The 16,154-nt window shown below is 25.8% G+C and overlaps 2 protein-coding genes and 1 long non-coding RNA gene across 3 annotated transcripts; 1 reads left to right on the top strand and 2 right to left on the bottom strand.

The window, feature by feature from the left end:
- The first annotated feature begins 1,185 nt into the window (after window positions 1-1,185).
- LOC122508451 (protein transport protein Sec61 subunit alpha) lies at window positions 1,186-7,363 on the top strand. Its single transcript, XM_043621815.1, has 8 exons — window positions 1,186-1,383; window positions 1,627-1,694; window positions 1,939-2,004; window positions 2,195-2,405; window positions 2,517-2,774; window positions 3,183-3,349; window positions 5,610-5,999; window positions 6,279-7,363. Exons 1-8 carry the CDS (start codon window positions 1,377-1,379, stop codon window positions 6,540-6,542), a joined length of 1,431 nt encoding a protein of 476 aa, XP_043477750.1. The 5' UTR covers window positions 1,186-1,376; the 3' UTR covers window positions 6,543-7,363.
- Window positions 7,364-8,085: 722 nt separating this feature from the next.
- Window positions 8,086-8,469, bottom strand: LOC122508458. The gene is made up of 2 exons (XR_006302234.1): window positions 8,244-8,469; window positions 8,086-8,151 (listed from the first exon to the last, which is right to left on the bottom strand). It is a non-coding gene; the product is annotated as an uncharacterized LOC122508458 (long non-coding RNA).
- A 223-nt stretch (window positions 8,470-8,692) lies between these two features.
- LOC122508417 (integrator complex subunit 5) lies at window positions 8,693-16,154 on the bottom strand. Its single transcript, XM_043621748.1, has 11 exons — window positions 15,926-16,154; window positions 15,425-15,554; window positions 14,485-14,882; window positions 12,828-12,963; window positions 11,952-12,621; window positions 11,500-11,747; window positions 11,209-11,414; window positions 10,856-11,002; window positions 10,561-10,707; window positions 9,292-9,552; window positions 8,693-9,059 (listed from the first exon to the last, which is right to left on the bottom strand). The coding sequence occupies exons 1-11, from the start codon at window positions 16,148-16,150 to the stop codon at window positions 8,838-8,840; spliced, it is 2,790 nt and encodes a 929-aa protein (XP_043477683.1). The 5' UTR covers window positions 16,151-16,154; the 3' UTR covers window positions 8,693-8,837.

Here is a 16,154-nt window from a genome sequence, read left to right as displayed (position 1 = left end):
GAGGAAAAATAAAATTAGTTTCGAAAGCAAAGCATTTAATGTTTAACGCTACGACGTACTAAAATAGATCGTAAACTTGTAGAAAATTAAATCATTGTCACAAAACCTTGTTGAGCTGTATTTATAAATATTTTAATCTTTCATTTATTTCTTATAGATTTATTTTCGAAAACAGAAAATACCTACTTCATATTTTTTGTACAATTTGCAAAAAATAAAAATGAGTAAAATATTGACAGTTCTAATTGTAGAATAAATCGAATTTCTTATTGCTTCAATTAAGTATTTCAAAACTCAATTTTTCTTTACTATTTCTAATATCATTGTTAAAAGGACAAAAAACGTTTTCTTTAAATTTAAGAATGGAATTAAAATGTACTTTAAGGATTTTAGAAAATACAGTTTGAATGACAAGAGCGCGTGACATGTGACAAGGAACAAAGTGAGGTTATGTTTCTTGCCAAATAGATCAAATATTCGAAAGTATATTAGAAACCGAATGTTTTGTATATAACTTACGTTCCACTGATCAAAAGCAGCAAAAAGAACACTTTTAATACTGCAATGACTGTTAATATTCAATTTCCCATAATAATTTAACAACATTTTCCCTAATTTTCTTCCTTTTCACGTTTTCACCCTTCAACTATAACAACCAACTTCACACTGTAACGTTTAATATAGTAACAAAAGTGACCAATCACTGAAGTCGAAAAACTCGTCCAGATAAAAGAGAATAAAAATCCCCAGAATGCACTAAATGTTACGGCGGTAATTTTCAAACATACTTATAAATTAAAGGCTATTTTTTCGGCGTTCGCTCTGGATTAACTCCGAGAACACCAAGTTAGTCGTAATTGACTAGATTCTTTATTGATAAATTTAACCATCATTAACCCCGGGTGAACCCTTGAATACCGAAAACCCCATAGAATATTGCGTCAAAATTCAAAAAAGTGATAATAAAATTATCGAATCGAATAGTGAAAAATCACCAGAAAACACCAAATCACAAAGCGCGGTAATTTTCAAACGTGTCTAACTTGTCCAATGAATTTTCGCGGTAAAAATTTGAAAAAAAATGAAACACGTGTTCTTGTTGCGCGCGCATTGCATTCAATACTACGTCCCCTTGGATTCGAAAGCCGAACTAAAAACTGTCTGGGCCCACATCATCAAGTCACGTGACGTGACTGTATTGATACGTGTCGGCGTAAGGGGCCACGATTTCCACTTATTTGCCATCCAAACGCTTGCTATCTTTGGTCGACGCATCATACATACAGTCCGTTTATTCATTTAGTGTCTTGTGTTTTCTCTACTCGTTTGTGTTATTTAACTCCTCTTACAAGAAAGACCATACAAATTAATTCATCATGGGGAGTAAGTGCTAAATAATTATTCTCCTCTCATTAATTAATCTAATTCATTATTTTAATTTTCAACAGGTTTTTTTTTACTGCATTTTTTTTTCTATTTATCCGTAACCTCTCTTTTTACTCCAACACTTAAGGAAAAAAACTAACATATTGACTTTACACGTAGCTTGACATTAATGTAACTCCAAAATAATTATGCTATCTTACTGAGAATTAATTCTTTTCTTTCTTTTTCCGTCAATTTCAGTCAAGTTTCTGGAGGTGATAAAACCGTTTTGTAGCATATTGCCGGAAATTGGAAAGCCACAACGCAAGGTAAGTTTGTTCAACGTGTCTATTTCTGGCCTCATTTTATAAATTTACCGTTTCTTTCGTATTCTCGTTTGTTAGAATATTTAAAATTTGGATAAATATTTTTATTGGCGAAATTTTGTGTTACAACGATTTCGTCGGTGTGGGAGAAAAAAATGACAACGTGGTAGTTTTTTTTGACTAATGAGGTCAAATGACATATGAAATATGTCAAATGCATATTGATGATTATTTCTTTTTCTTACAGATCCAATTTAGGGAAAAAGTATTATGGACGGCAATTACTCTTTTCATTTTCTTGGTCTGCTGCCAGGTAGGAATTTTTTCCCGTTATTTTTCGAAATTTTCTTTTTTACATAATTCAAAAATGCTTCCATATTTAATTCTTTTAGTTTATATTTTATAATTCTTAGATTTCGATAGTTTTCAAAATTTAGTTAATTTCAACTAAAAATAGAAAGAAAAAATGGAAAAAAATAATAATTGGAAATAATAATTTACAGATTCCTCTTTTTGGAATAATGTCATCAGACAGTGCGGATCCATTTTACTGGATTCGTGTTATTCTCGCCTCAAACAGAGGAACCTTAATGGAACTTGGTATTTCTCCGATTGTGACTTCCGGATTGATTATGCAGCTGTTGGCAGGTGCAAAAATAATAGAAGTGGGTGATACGGCTAAGGATCGTGCCCTTTTTAATGGAGCTCAAAAATGTGAGTATTTTCAATATTTTTTTCTTGTGGAAAATAGCAGGGAAAAAAATATTTTTTTTTTGAAAATTATTTAATAATTCGAAAATTAATGAAATTTGTTATTTTTTGCAGTATTTGGTATGGTCATTACTGTTGGTCAAGCAATTGTTTATGTAATGACTGGAATGTACGGTGATCCTGCCGAAATTGGAGCTGGTGTTTGTCTACTAATTATTATTCAATTATTCGTCGCTGGATTAATTGTTCTCTTATTAGATGAATTATTGCAAAAGGGTTATGGACTTGGAAGTGGAATTTCACTATTTATTGCCACCAATATTTGCGAAACTATCGTTTGGAAAGCATTCTCGCCCGCTACTGTCAATACAGGTATTTTTTTTAATTATTTTAACAACTATCAATTAATTTCAATTGTATTTAATTTTTTACAAAGTTTTTTCTAAAAAAAATATCGTTAAACAGGACAAAAATGTCCTGTTTGACGATTTTAGTGAAAAATGCCAAAAATTTAGTTAATTATTATTTACTGTTTGTTAAAGTCGATTTTTTTGGTAATTATTTTGAAATTAGTAAAATAATTTATTTTAAATTATTATAAGTTAATAAATAAAATTAGAAAAATAAATTTTGTGAAAATAATTACAAAAAAAACTTTTGTAAAAGACTCAAGTACGTATTTAAATAAATTTTTTTTCGCCTAAATACTTTTTATGACAAAATAATTGTTAGTTTAAAATTGTAAGTTTTTTTTAATTAATACGTGAATTTTTAATTTAGGCCGAGGAACGGAATTCGAGGGAGCTGTAATTGCATTGTTCCATCTTTTGGCCACAAGACAGGATAAAGTACGAGCTCTTCGTGAAGCCTTCTACAGACAGAATCTTCCAAATTTGATGAATCTTCTAGCTACGATTCTCGTCTTTGCTATAGTAATTTACTTCCAGGTAAATGATGTGACATTCTTTTTCTATCTTCCAAACTCTTACCGTTTCATTGACAGAAGCAATGAGATTGGCTGCGAATGGAAGAAGATTGACGGGCAGAAAATAATAGTTAGAGCACGATAATTTAATGTCTTTAATTCACGATTCTGCCGACAATTTTCTTTTTTATATTATTTTTAATGAATTTTAATGAAGAAAATTTTTTTGTTACTCTGTGTAACTTACTTTTAACTTATTTTTCAATTTTATTTTATTTATTTTGCTGATTTCAATTATTTTACTAATTTCAATTATTATTTTAGTTTCTTCAATTGAGGCCTTGGATCCAATAACTCGCCCGACGCTCGGAGGAACGCGCAACTGCCAGTCAGTGAGCAGTGAGCGCCTCTGGGCCACTCACTGCTACCCGACTGGTATTAGCGCGTGCCTTCGAGCGTCGGGCGAGTTATTGGATCCAAGGCCTCAATTATTGCTTCCTCATGAAGGAAGTATTACTTAACTTTTTTCAATTATTATTCTACTTATTTTAATTATTTTACTTTTTTCAATTATGATTTTTAATCCATTATTATTTTACTTATTTAAATTATTATTCTACTTAATTCAATTATAATTATTGTTTCGATTTGAAATTTTAATTTTAAATATTGAAATTTTATTTGCCTTTTGTAATTAATTTAGAAACTGGAAATTTGAATTCGAATTTTAAAATTAGAAATTTCAATTCAAATTCAAATATAGAAATTAAAAATTTCAATTCAAATTCTAATTTAGAAATTTATATTCAAATTCGACTTAGAATTAAAATTGCTAATTAAAAATATTCCAAAATTGCTTTTTGTAATTAATTTAGAAACTAGAAATTCGAATTTGAATTCAAATTTCCTGTTTCTAAATTAATTAAAAAAGCAATTTTTCAATTTTTTTATTTAGATTTCAAATTTTTATTCGAATTTTAATTTCTAATTTTTTTCTAAATAAAAAAATTCTAAAATTGCTTTTTGTAATTAATTTAGAAATTAAAAATTCGAATTTGAATTCAAATTTGCAATCAAATTTCTAAACTCGAATTTAAATTTCTAAGTCTCTAAATTAATTACAAAGGCAATTTTTGAATTTTTTTTATTTAAAATTTTTGGATTTTTCTTATTTAAAAATTAGAATTCAAATTCTTATTCGAATTTTAATTTCTAATTTTTTTCTAAATAAAAAAATTCTAAAACTGCTTTCTGTAATTAATTTAGGAACTCAAAATTCGAATTTGAATTCAAATTTCTAAATTCGAATTTAAATTTCTAGTCTCTAAATTAATTTAAAAAAGCAATTTTTGAACTTTTTTTATTTAAAAATTAGAATTCAAATTTAAATTTAGAAATTAAAAATTGCATTTCACATTCAAATTTAGAAATTAGACATTTCAATTCAAATTCAATTTTAATTTCAAATTTAGAAATTTCAATTCAAATTCTAATTCAAATTTAGAAATTAGATATTTCAATTCAAATTCGAATTCAAATTTCCAGTTTCTACATGAATTAAAAAAGTAATTTAAAAATTGTTTCATTTAAAAATTAGAATTCAAATTCTTATTCGAATTTAGAAATTTCAATTAATTTTCGAATTTTTATTTCTAATTTTTTTCTAAATAAAAAAATTCTAAAATTGCTTTTTCTAATTAATTTAGATACTAGAAATTCGAATTCAAATTTCTAGTCTCTAAATTAATTAAGAAAAAAGCAATTTTTGAATTTTATTATTTAGAAAGTAGAATTCAAATTCTTATTCTAATTTAGAAATTTGAATTTAAATTTAAATTCTAATTTGGAAATTTGAATTCAAATTCAAATTTAAAAAAGTGGAAATTTCAATTCATTTTCGAATTTAGAATTCTAATTTATAATTTTTTTCTAAATAAACAAATTCAAAAATTGCTTTTTGTAATTAATTTAGAAACTAGGAATTCGAATTTCTAGTCTCTAAATTTATTAAAAAGCCATTTTTGAATATTTTTATTTAGAAATTAGATTTCAAATTTAGATATTTCAATTCAAATTTAAATTTAGATATTTGAATTCAAATTTAGAAATTTCAATTTAAATTCGTATTCGAATTTGAAAATTAGCCAAAAATTCCAGAAATACTCATGGAAAAAAAATATTTTAAAAACTGTACTATTAAAATTAGTAAATAGTAATTCTAAATTCCAAAAAAATACTAAATAAACACTTACTAAACAAACAATTTTTTTTTCTCCAATCAGGGCTTCAGGGTGGATCTTCCAATCAAATCGGCTCGCTATCGTGGACAGCAAAGCAGTTATCCGATAAAACTTTTCTACACGAGCAACATTCCAATTATCCTTCAATCGGCGTTGGTCTCAAATTTGTACGTTATCTCACAAATGCTGGCAGTTAAATTCCAAGGGAATCTTATAGTTAATTTATTGGGAGTTTGGTCGGACGTGAGCGGCGGCGGTCCTGCGAGATCATATCCTGTCGGTGGTTTATGTTACTATTTATCGCCACCCGAATCAGTTGGTCATATTCTCCAGGATCCCGTTCACGCAATGCTCTACATTCTCTTTATGCTTGGATCCTGTGCCTTCTTCTCAAAGAGTTGGATCGAAATTTCCGGAAGTTCCGCTAAAGACGTACGTATTTTATTTTTCAAATTTTCATTTTGATTTCTAATTTTTATTCGATTTCAATATTTTCACTTATTTCCTTTTTAGAATTTTCACTTATTTCCCTTTCAGAATTTTCACTTAATTCTCTTTCAATATTTTCTATTTCTCTTTCAATATTTTCACTTATTTCTCTTTCAATTTTTTTCACTTATTTTTCTTTCAATATTAAAATAAATATTTCTACCAAAAATTGCAAAAGAAAGAAAATTGAATCTACAGAAACTTACATTTTCTTTTCCACAGGTTGCCAAGCAACTGAAGGACTCACAGATGGTGATGCAGGGACATCGAGAAAAGTCCTTGATCCACGAATTGAACAGATATATCCCAACGGCAGCGGCATTCGGCGGTCTTTGTATAGGTGCTCTCTCAGTTTTAGCCGATTTCCTCGGTGCTATTGGTTCCGGAACGGGAATTTTACTCGCCGTCACAATTATCTATCAGTACTTTGAGATTTTCGTCAAGGAACAAAGTGAAATGGGTGGAATGAGTACATTACTCTTCTAAAAAAGAAAAAACATGCAAAAAAAAATTCAAAAATGCTCGTAGACTTGAAAAGTGAATTTTTCAATGCCCTCCCTCCTCCCCCCTCAAGAACTGAATAATATTTATTATACATATTATATATATATAAAAAAAAAGAATTAAGTATCAGCGTGGTTCTGATTCTTGATTTCAAATTGTGAGCCAGGAAAAACGAGGGTCTTTATAAAATAACTCTAGACATAGAATTTAATTTATTTTTTCCAAATATGAAATCTAAAAGGAAATTTCTTTTTCGATAGATTTCTTTTTCTCTTAAAAAAAAAAACATCGGAGAAAAAAGTACAAAGTTCTATCTAGATTTCATTTTTAAGGTGGTGGCCCTCGAATGCTTGGTTTTTTCGTTTTTAAAACTCGATTTTATCGGGTGTTTGAAAAAGAAGAAAAAGACTCAGTGAGTACGCGTGATTTGAAAAATATCACACTAGGCAATACTCGCAATGTAATTTTTACAGGACGAGGAGCAACCCACCTAAAAAGGGGTGTTAATAATTATTCAGCGACTGACTAATCCAGTTCGCTCGCATACCATCATTCCTGTATTATTATTGTTAACAATACTGAATGCGTAAATTAATTATACAATTCTCTCGAGTCGTGTGGACGTTGAACTTTTTTATATTAATTTTTTCAAGATAAATTCCCATCGACCACACGACACGAGAAAAAAAATTATATTGTGCAAATTGTGAGAATATTTTACTCTAAGATTTAAATTAAGATCTCTTGTAATCAAGAGAGAGAGAAGAAGAAAAAAAAACAGCTTTTATAAAAATTTCAAACTACTCTCGTTGTCTTCCTTACAAGTCACCCTCCTATTTTTTCAGTGTGTACAGAACAAAAATAGAGAAAAGCAAAATCACGTGAATTAATGAATTAATTTCAAAATTCATAATTATGAATTCAAATTTTTTGATTTCTTTATCTTCGTATATTTATAATCACTTGACTCTTGTAAAATAAAAAAAGTGTGTATAAAATAATTTTTTCGTGGAATTTGCATAAAAAAAATCTTTGTTTGTTTGTTTTTTTTTTTGATTGAATTCTTCGAAAGTACTTATGAATGACGAATGCATTTAATTAATTTATAAATATTATATATATTTGCAAAACAATACCGTGTGCGTGTCGACGTAAGTGTTGCTGATGTATGGAGAATTTTTAAGATATAGTTGTAGAGACAAAATACCTTCACTGTAAAAAAGAACATTTTTCACATTATTTCTTCAAATAGTTTGTCAGTTTTTCTTTCCTCTCTATTAAAAAAAAACTGACAATCTAAAAATTAGAAATTATTTTTAATGTTAAAATTCTTTTTTCAATATATTTTGTTTTCGTAAGAATTATTTTCTATTATATTATTAATTATTATGATTGAAAATTCAATTTTTGTTGAATAAAAAAAAAAAAAACATTTTTTATGACAACAAAAAAAGAAACATGAATATTTCTAGATAGAAACTTATTTATTAATTTTACGATGTCTTCGTCATTTGATTTTTTTTTCTGTGGTGCTTGTTTTACATTGTCCGTCTTAATTTGTCCTTTTTGCGGATTGATGTTCAAGAGCATTCTGAAACAAATATGAAAATAAATTTTTAAATAAATCGTGATTGATTTTATTTACAAAAAAAAACCATTGTGATTGGAAAAATATTGACTCACTTGAAAATGCAGCACTTGCAATGCGTTGAACAAATTGTTTATTTTATGATAAAGTTCGTATTATTTTTTATAAATAAAACCTCGGGAGTGAAAAAATATTAGCAAATATCGGAATTTTTCGATAGTGATTTTAAAGATAATTTTTTGAATAATTAACTTTTTAAATTAATCAAATTAAATGTAAATTAAAATTTAAAAAAACAATTAGTAAATAATTATAATCTGAAATTTAAATTGTTGATTTTGAATAATTAGTAAATTAATTAATTAAAGTAATTAGTGAATTTTTAAAGCAAATTAATTAAAATAATTAATTAATTTTTAAAATAATTAATTAATTTTTAAAGTAAATTAATTAATTTTCAAGTAATTTCAAAAATACTTCAACTTTCAAAACAAATTGAATTTAATGCTTCGAACGGATTTTAAGTATACTGACGAAGAAAGAGTAATTTTCACTCGAATAAAGAGCTTGGAAAAATTTAATGTTAATATATATAAAAATATTAATTGCTAATTGTCTTTTTACAGTGTAATTATAAATTACAATGATATAAGTTGATTTTAAATCAAAGAATTATTCATTGTCGGTAATTATTTGTGTTCATTGTAGAAAAGTGTCGAGTAAAGAGGGCCAAGTTTATGGATATTTGCTATTAAAATTAATCGCAATGTTTCGGTGTAACGAATACTGGGTATCGAACTGTCTGGGTCTCGCCAAGCAACAGTTGCACCTTCGCATCTTGTAAATAGTGCCGGTGAAGGAACATTCTCGTGCATGTACGCCCAGATGCACTCTCGCATTATTGTGTTTATCTGAAATTATTCAAAAATTTCAATTAAATACATTTTTTATAGAATACCTAATAATATAATAATAATTTATAATTGTTTAATTAATACAATTAATAACTCTATTAACTATTAATAATTAATTTAGTTAATACAATTAATAATTAATAACTATTTAATTTTATAAAAATTGTTATCAAGAATTGTATTCCATTTTTTTTTATTAATTTTTCGATTATTGGTAAATTTTGCACACCTGTTGTGATTCGAGAACTGGAAGAATGTCTCTTATGCTGGCAAGCGGAGGAGGAAGTAATTGTCCAAGTGCCATTACGTTTGATAATGACGCACCTTCTGCTGCATTCCAATTGGCAATTATCGTTGCAGAAATTGCCCTAAGTAATACGGAACAATAGGCCAAGGCAGGACGATACCAGGCGGTTAGTGCCAGTAAAGTCCAAAGAATGGGAACTTCCTTGAAGGTTCGTCTAATTTGCAAATCTCTTTCCACTGTCACCTGCAATAATTTATTGTTTAGATTTTAATTTAATTAAATAATTTTTTCTTTACTAAATTTATTTTATAAGTATTAAATTTAATTTATAATTATTTTATTTTCAATACAATTTAAATAAAATTTCTCGAAAAAATTCAATTATTTTAAAAAATTTTAATAAAATTTTTCGAAAGAATTCAATTATTTTCAAAAATTTGGATAAAGTTCTGAATAAAAATTCAATTATTCTCAAAACAATTAAAATTAAATTCATTGAAAGAATTAAATTTTCTTTCGAAAAATTTAATAAAATCCTTGTCAAACATTCAATTATTTTCAATACAATTCTAATAAAATTTCTCAAAAGAATTCAATTATTTTCAAATTTTTTTAAAAGAATTCAACTATTTTCAATATAATTGAAATTAAATTCCTTAGAAGAATTTAATTATTTTCTACAACTTTTAATAAAATTCTTCGAAAAAATTCAATTATTTTTCAAAGATTTAAATAAAATTTTTAAAAACAATTAAATTATTTTCAGAAATTTTAATATAATTCTTGTCAGGAATTCAATTTTATTTTCATATAGATAATATTTTTTTTACAGGAGTTCAATTAATTAAAAATTTTTTTTTTAAATTCTTCGAAAGAATTAAATTATTTCAGATTCAAAATTATAAAAGTTTTAATAATTATAACAATTGGAATAGAAATTTATCTTCTAAAATGTTTAAAAATTTACTTATTAACGTAAAATAATGGAAAATAATATAATTTCTAAATTTTTCTTGCAAAAATACTGTTATTTATTTTTATTTTTTAGTAGCAAAATTATTATTTATTATTATAAAACATGACCGTGTGATAAAATCATTATTTATTATTCAGTTCCTTATTTAGTTTAATAATTAAATTCTTATTCATTATTCACAAATTGTATTAATTAATTCTTGTAGTTTTTAAAAATCGAGTGATTTGAAAAGTGAATTTGTTTTTGTTTTTTTTAATTCATTTTTTAATTCTCACCTTGGTAAATTCTTCGTCAGGCCAAGGGAGTCCATTGTACATCACATCGGGAGAGACTAATTCAACTAATAAGAGACTGACCATTGTTAAAGTATCGGAATTAACTGGATATCTTCTATTGTTTGGATCGTGATTACTGCAACATGCCTAGAAGGAAATAAATCGAAACAAAATTAATTTGGGGAAAATTTAACTGAAAATTAAATCACTATTATATAAACACATAAAATTAAATATCTAATTAAACTATTAATTCAATTAAAATTATTTAATATTTATTAACGAAATAAATTACCTTTATCACATCCATAAGCAATGTACTGTTTAATGTAATAATTTCCTTATCGATATTATTTTCAGGTGGAGGTTTTCTTGGACCTTGTCCAATAACGCCCGCGTGAAATACCGAGGAGTGTCTTTGTGCTAACATTGCGCTCGTCCCCTTGGGAATAAAACAAAAATATTTAAATTATAATTATATTAATAATCGATCTTTCTTTAAATTATTCTTGCATTTTAATTTATTTTTCTGTAAATTATTCTTTTATTTTTAATTAGACTTTTCTCTAAATAATTCTTGTATTTTTAATTATTTTTCTTGAAATTATTCATTAGCAATTTTCAATTTTTTCATGAAAAAATCAACACCTGTTTATGATTTTGCTGCAAAAGAAAAGTCTCCTCGACTCGAAATTCGAATTTTTCTCGTGCTCCAAAATATTTTGCGGGTCCATTAAATAGCGAGAAGGCCAATAATTCTCGAAGTGCGAGAGTTCTTGAACACGCTGAATAATTTGTCAAGAGTCTCAATAAACGACAAACTACTTTGACACCACGTTGCTTTATGATAACATCTAAAAGAAAAATAAATTCGTTAAAATCGAAAATTGTAAAATTCGCTTAGGAAAAATGGTCATTTTTTTAAAAAATTTTTCTTACCGTCTTCCGCAATACAGAGGAAAAAATAGCGAATAATTGCTCTTGTCAACTTTAACGTCAATTCCACGCTTGGAAGATAATGATCATTTTCAAAAGGAGTTAAACAATCTAACATGCAAGCAATATCATTCGCCAGTGAAAAATCGTCCGTTTTTAATAAAAGAGATGAAATTTGCTGTAAATTCGCTCTTAATGCGTTCGTTATCATTCGAAATCGTAGGCATGAAACTTTATTCGAATTCTCCCACCTGAAAAAAAGGGAATTAAATATTTTATTCATTCATTACATTTTTATTTTCTATTTTAATTTTTCTTTTCTTTTCTTTCTTTTTTTTCTTTTCTGTTCTTTTCCTTTCTTTTCTTTTCTTTTATTTATTTAATTTTAATTAATATTTTATAAAATTGAACCACCAAAATATTAACAGTTAAAAATTGAAAAATCCCCAACAAACCTCAAAAGAATAGTCAAATTTTTGAACAATTGTTGAATTTCCCTCGTGCCACCGCTCGTATATTGAATCTCCCGAATAGAATGTTCGAGAACTTGAGTAAAATATCCATGACTTAGAAGAGTATTTTCAACGTCAGATTTTTTTGCAGCAAATCCAACGGCATTATTTGAAATCAATCGAATAAGCGCTGCCAAATGGAAATTAGTATCAGCCTGTTTTAGCATAAATGTAGCTGACAATATTAAAACATTAGGACACTGTGTCCCAAGTAATGACAATAAACGAACGGCTGTTTGAACTTTCAATGGATTCGAATGTAAAAGAAGTGGTGTCACTGATGTTAAATCTTGTTTAATTGAATTTAACAATGGAATATTGTAAACTTGATTTGGATTCAAGGATCTTATTCGAAAATCAATTTTCTCCAGGATTAATTCCAAAATTTCACGACACACACTCTTGACACTTTGCGCTGCATTCACACTGTGATAGCCGACATTACTATTATTTAAACTTGTGTCAAGTAACATATTTATTATTTGTACAGCTCCTTGTTCACAGCCCAATGCTAATTCAACTGTTATGTCTATTAAAACTTCGGGACTGTTGCTGAAATATCGACACCATTCGTTTGCAAATAATGCTAGACGAGGAATCACGTCTGGTCTCACTGAAAATTAATTTATAAATTATTTACTTATTGAAATCGTTAACGAAAATTATTCACTAATTTGTTAAAATTAAAATTATTTACTGAGAGAAATAATTAACAATAACTATTTTCTAATAGAAATTATTCACTAGTTATTCAAAATAATGATAATTTAATAATGAATAATTTCAAAATAATGATATTGAATTATAAATTATACGAACAAATTTGTAACACGTCGGTTGTTAATGCCTTCAATAACATTGGAGAGAGTTTCGCTAAATTCAGGAGAAAAGGAACTGTCGCCAACTTATGGATTCTCGATTCACTGTCCATATTTGCATTTTCGTCCAGACTCCACTGTAAAAAGAGGTTTTATTGAATTAAAATTACAAAATTCACATATACATTAAAACAAGAATAGAAATTAGAAATTAACAGAAGAGTAGAAAGTAGTAATTAAAACGAGACCAGAATATAACAATTGAAACAAGAAGAAAAAATAGAAATTGAAACGAAAACAGAAATTAAAAATAAAAAGATGAGTAGAAAATAGAAATTGAAGCAAAACTAGAAAATATAAAGTAAAACAAAAATGGAAAATAGAAATTAAAACAAAAAAAGAAAATAAAAATTAAAACGAAAATTTTTAATAGAAAATAAAACACGAATAGAAAATAATAATTAAAGCAAGAATAGAAAATAGAATAAAAAGAAAAATAAAAAATCCAAAAAAGAAAAGTAGGAATTAAAACAAAAATGGTGAGTAATATTTCAAACAAGAATAGAAAATAGAAATTAAAACAAAAATATAAATTGTAAATTAAAAAAACAGTAGAAAATGGAAATTGAAACAAAACTAGAAAATAAAAATTGAAACAATAATAGAAAATAGGAATTAAAACAAAAAAAGAAAACTGAAATTGTATCAAAAATTAGAAATTAAAAGAAGAATATAAAGTAAAAATTAAAACAAAACTAGAAAATGAAAATTAAAACAAAAACAGAAATTAAAAATAAAAAGAAGAGTAGAAAATAGAAATTGAAGCAAAACTAGAAAATAAAAATTGAAACAAAAAAAAATATAGAAATTAAAACAAAAAAAGAAAATAAAAATTAAAACGAAAAATTTTAATAGAAAATAAAACACGAATAGAAAATATAAAGTAAAACAAAAATGGAAAATAGAATAAAAAGAAAAATAAAAAATCCAAAAAATAAAAGTAGGAATTGAAACAAAAATGATGAGTAATATTTCAAACAAGAATAGAGAATAGAAATTAAAACAAAAATAGAAATTAGAAATTGATACAAAAATAGAAAATAGGAATTAAAAGAAAAAAGGAAAACTGAAAATATATCAGAAATTTAAAATAGAAATTAAAAGAAGAATAGAAAGTAAAAATTAAAACAAAACTAGAAAATAAAAATTTAAACAAAAAGAAAATACAGAAATTACAACAGAAAAAGAAATTATAAATGAAAAGAAGAGTAGAATATAGAAATTAAAACAAAAAAAGAAATTGGAAATGAATAGAAGAGTAGAAAATAGAAATTAAAACAAAAACAGAAATTAGAATTTAAAAAAAAGTATAAAATGGAAATTGAAGCAAAAATTGAAACAAAATAGAATATAGAAAGGAAATAGGAAATAGAAAGAAAATATAGAAATTTCAACAAAAACAGAAATTAGAAATGAAACGAAGAGTTAGAAAATAGAAATCGAAACAAAATTATAAATTAAAATTCGAAATAAAAATAGAGAATAGAAATTAAATAAAAAAAAAAGAAAACAGAAAATTATAGCAAAAATAGAAATTGAAACAGAAATAAAAAATAGAAATTACAAATAAAATTAATTAATAGAAATCGTAGAATTACTTTGAATAAATCAAGAAGAGCCGTTCGTATATCCAAAAAATGACTGCCAGCCAAATGACCGAGAATTCCAACGACTGAATTTAATTTTGGATTGTTGACATTGGCGCAAAAATCTTTGAGACCACATGTTAAAACTCGTGTTATTACTGTATTGGGAAAACAACTTCCCACATGTGCAACAACCCAATCAAAATGCGGACTGTGTAAAACACTCGTATTAAGTAAGGCATTAATGCAAGATTCCGTGTCCGAAAACATAAGACACTGAAGGCATTGTGCTGTTATATCAATGAGTGTTCTCGTCGTTCTACAAGACATCCATTGATGCAAAAAGTCATTGATACCCGATGTTTTCTCCTTTAAATTGCCACGATTCGCATAGTCCGAGGATAATTTACCTGGAATTTCAAATTATTATTCATTTTTCCTTTTTTGTAAATACAATAAAAAGTAAAATACAAACAAAACATCAAATACAAACAAAACATCAAATACAAACATAAAATAAAATACAAACAAAACATAAAATATAAACATAAAATAAAATACAGACAAAAAATTAAATACAGACAAAAGAATTAAATAAAATACAAAAATGCAATAAAAACGAAAAATAAAATAAATACAGAAATACAATACAAACGAAAAATAAATTAAATACAGAAATAGAATAAAATACAAAAATACAGTAGAAACAAAAAATAAAACAAATACAAATAATTTAAATAGAATACAAAAATACAATAAGAATAAAAAATAAATACAATAAATTAATTAAATAAAATCCAAAAATGCAATATAAACACAAAGTAAAATAAATTTAAATAAATTAAGTTAAATACAATACAGGTGAAAACTAAAATAAATAAAATACAAAAATACAAATCAAAAATCAATTAAAATTTTTAAATTCTTCTCAACTATTATTTTGCAAAATTACCTAATAAATCTAAGGTCCAGGCTGAAATTATTGGAGCCCAGGCTTCGGGATTAGTACTAATAAAACTGCTTAAAACTGTATGAATTTCCACGATTGTATTTTCCTCCGGTATCGGTAAGCATTGATTATTCTGTAAAATAATAATTAACAATAATGAATAATTTGGAAAATTACTGAAAATCTAATAATAATAATAATAATATAAGCCTAATAATAATACAAACAACTAATAAAAATAGAAACCCAATAATATTAAAAAAAAACTAATAAAAATAGAAACCTAATAATAATACAAAGATAATATAATAGAAACATAATAATAATAAAAACATAATAATAAAAAAAGACAAATAATAGTAGAAGCCCAATAAATAATAAAAGAACAAATAATAATAGAAACCTAATAGAAATAATTTTACTATCACTCTTTTAGTAATAAATAAAATACATTTACAATAAGACAGAAAAGAAAATAAAAAATAAATCTTACTCCATACTAACCTCAATTTGTCTGACATGTTTATTAACCGCCACGGAAAATACATTACATAAATATTCCAAAACAGCTTCCCTTGCTGCCGGGACATTTTTTAATAAAGATAAACCAGTTCTTGTTAATTCTAAAGTATTTGTTGAATGTGACGGTCTAGCTGCTCCGGAAATAAATCTTCGAACATCAGCAAGAATATCTTGTGGTGACAATAATTCCTCCGAAGATTGCGGCATATTT

The sequence above is a fragment of the Leptopilina heterotoma genome, unplaced genomic scaffold (assembly GCF_015476425.1).
Source record: "Leptopilina heterotoma isolate Lh14 unplaced genomic scaffold, ASM1547642v1 Lhet_114, whole genome shotgun sequence".
NCBI lineage: Eukaryota > Metazoa > Arthropoda > Insecta > Hymenoptera > Figitidae > Leptopilina > Leptopilina heterotoma.
The sequence above is the reverse complement of the archived record's forward strand: the minus strand, read 5'-3'. Positions and strand labels throughout refer to the sequence as shown.

Bases quoted from the DNA above. Each gene is read 5' to 3' on its own strand.
- LOC122508451 (XM_043621815.1), top strand. The intron at 2,775-3,182 runs GTATTTTTTTTA...TTTTTAATTTAG, and splicing joins GCCCGCTACTGTCAATACAG to GCCGAGGAACGGAATTCGAG. The intron at 6,000-6,278 runs GTACGTATTTTA...TCTTTTCCACAG, and splicing joins CCGGAAGTTCCGCTAAAGAC to GTTGCCAAGCAACTGAAGGA.
- LOC122508417 (XM_043621748.1), bottom strand. From the start codon at position 16,150: ATGCCGCAATCTTCGGAGGAATTATTGTCACCACAAGATATTCTTGCT. The intron at 12,964-14,484 runs GTAATTCTACGA...CTCTTTTTACAG, and splicing joins CTCTTCTTGATTTATTCAAA to TGGAGTCTGGACGAAAATGC. The intron at 9,553-10,560 runs GTGAGAATTAAA...AAATTATTGCAG, and splicing joins CTGACGAAGAATTTACCAAG to GTGACAGTGGAAAGAGATTT.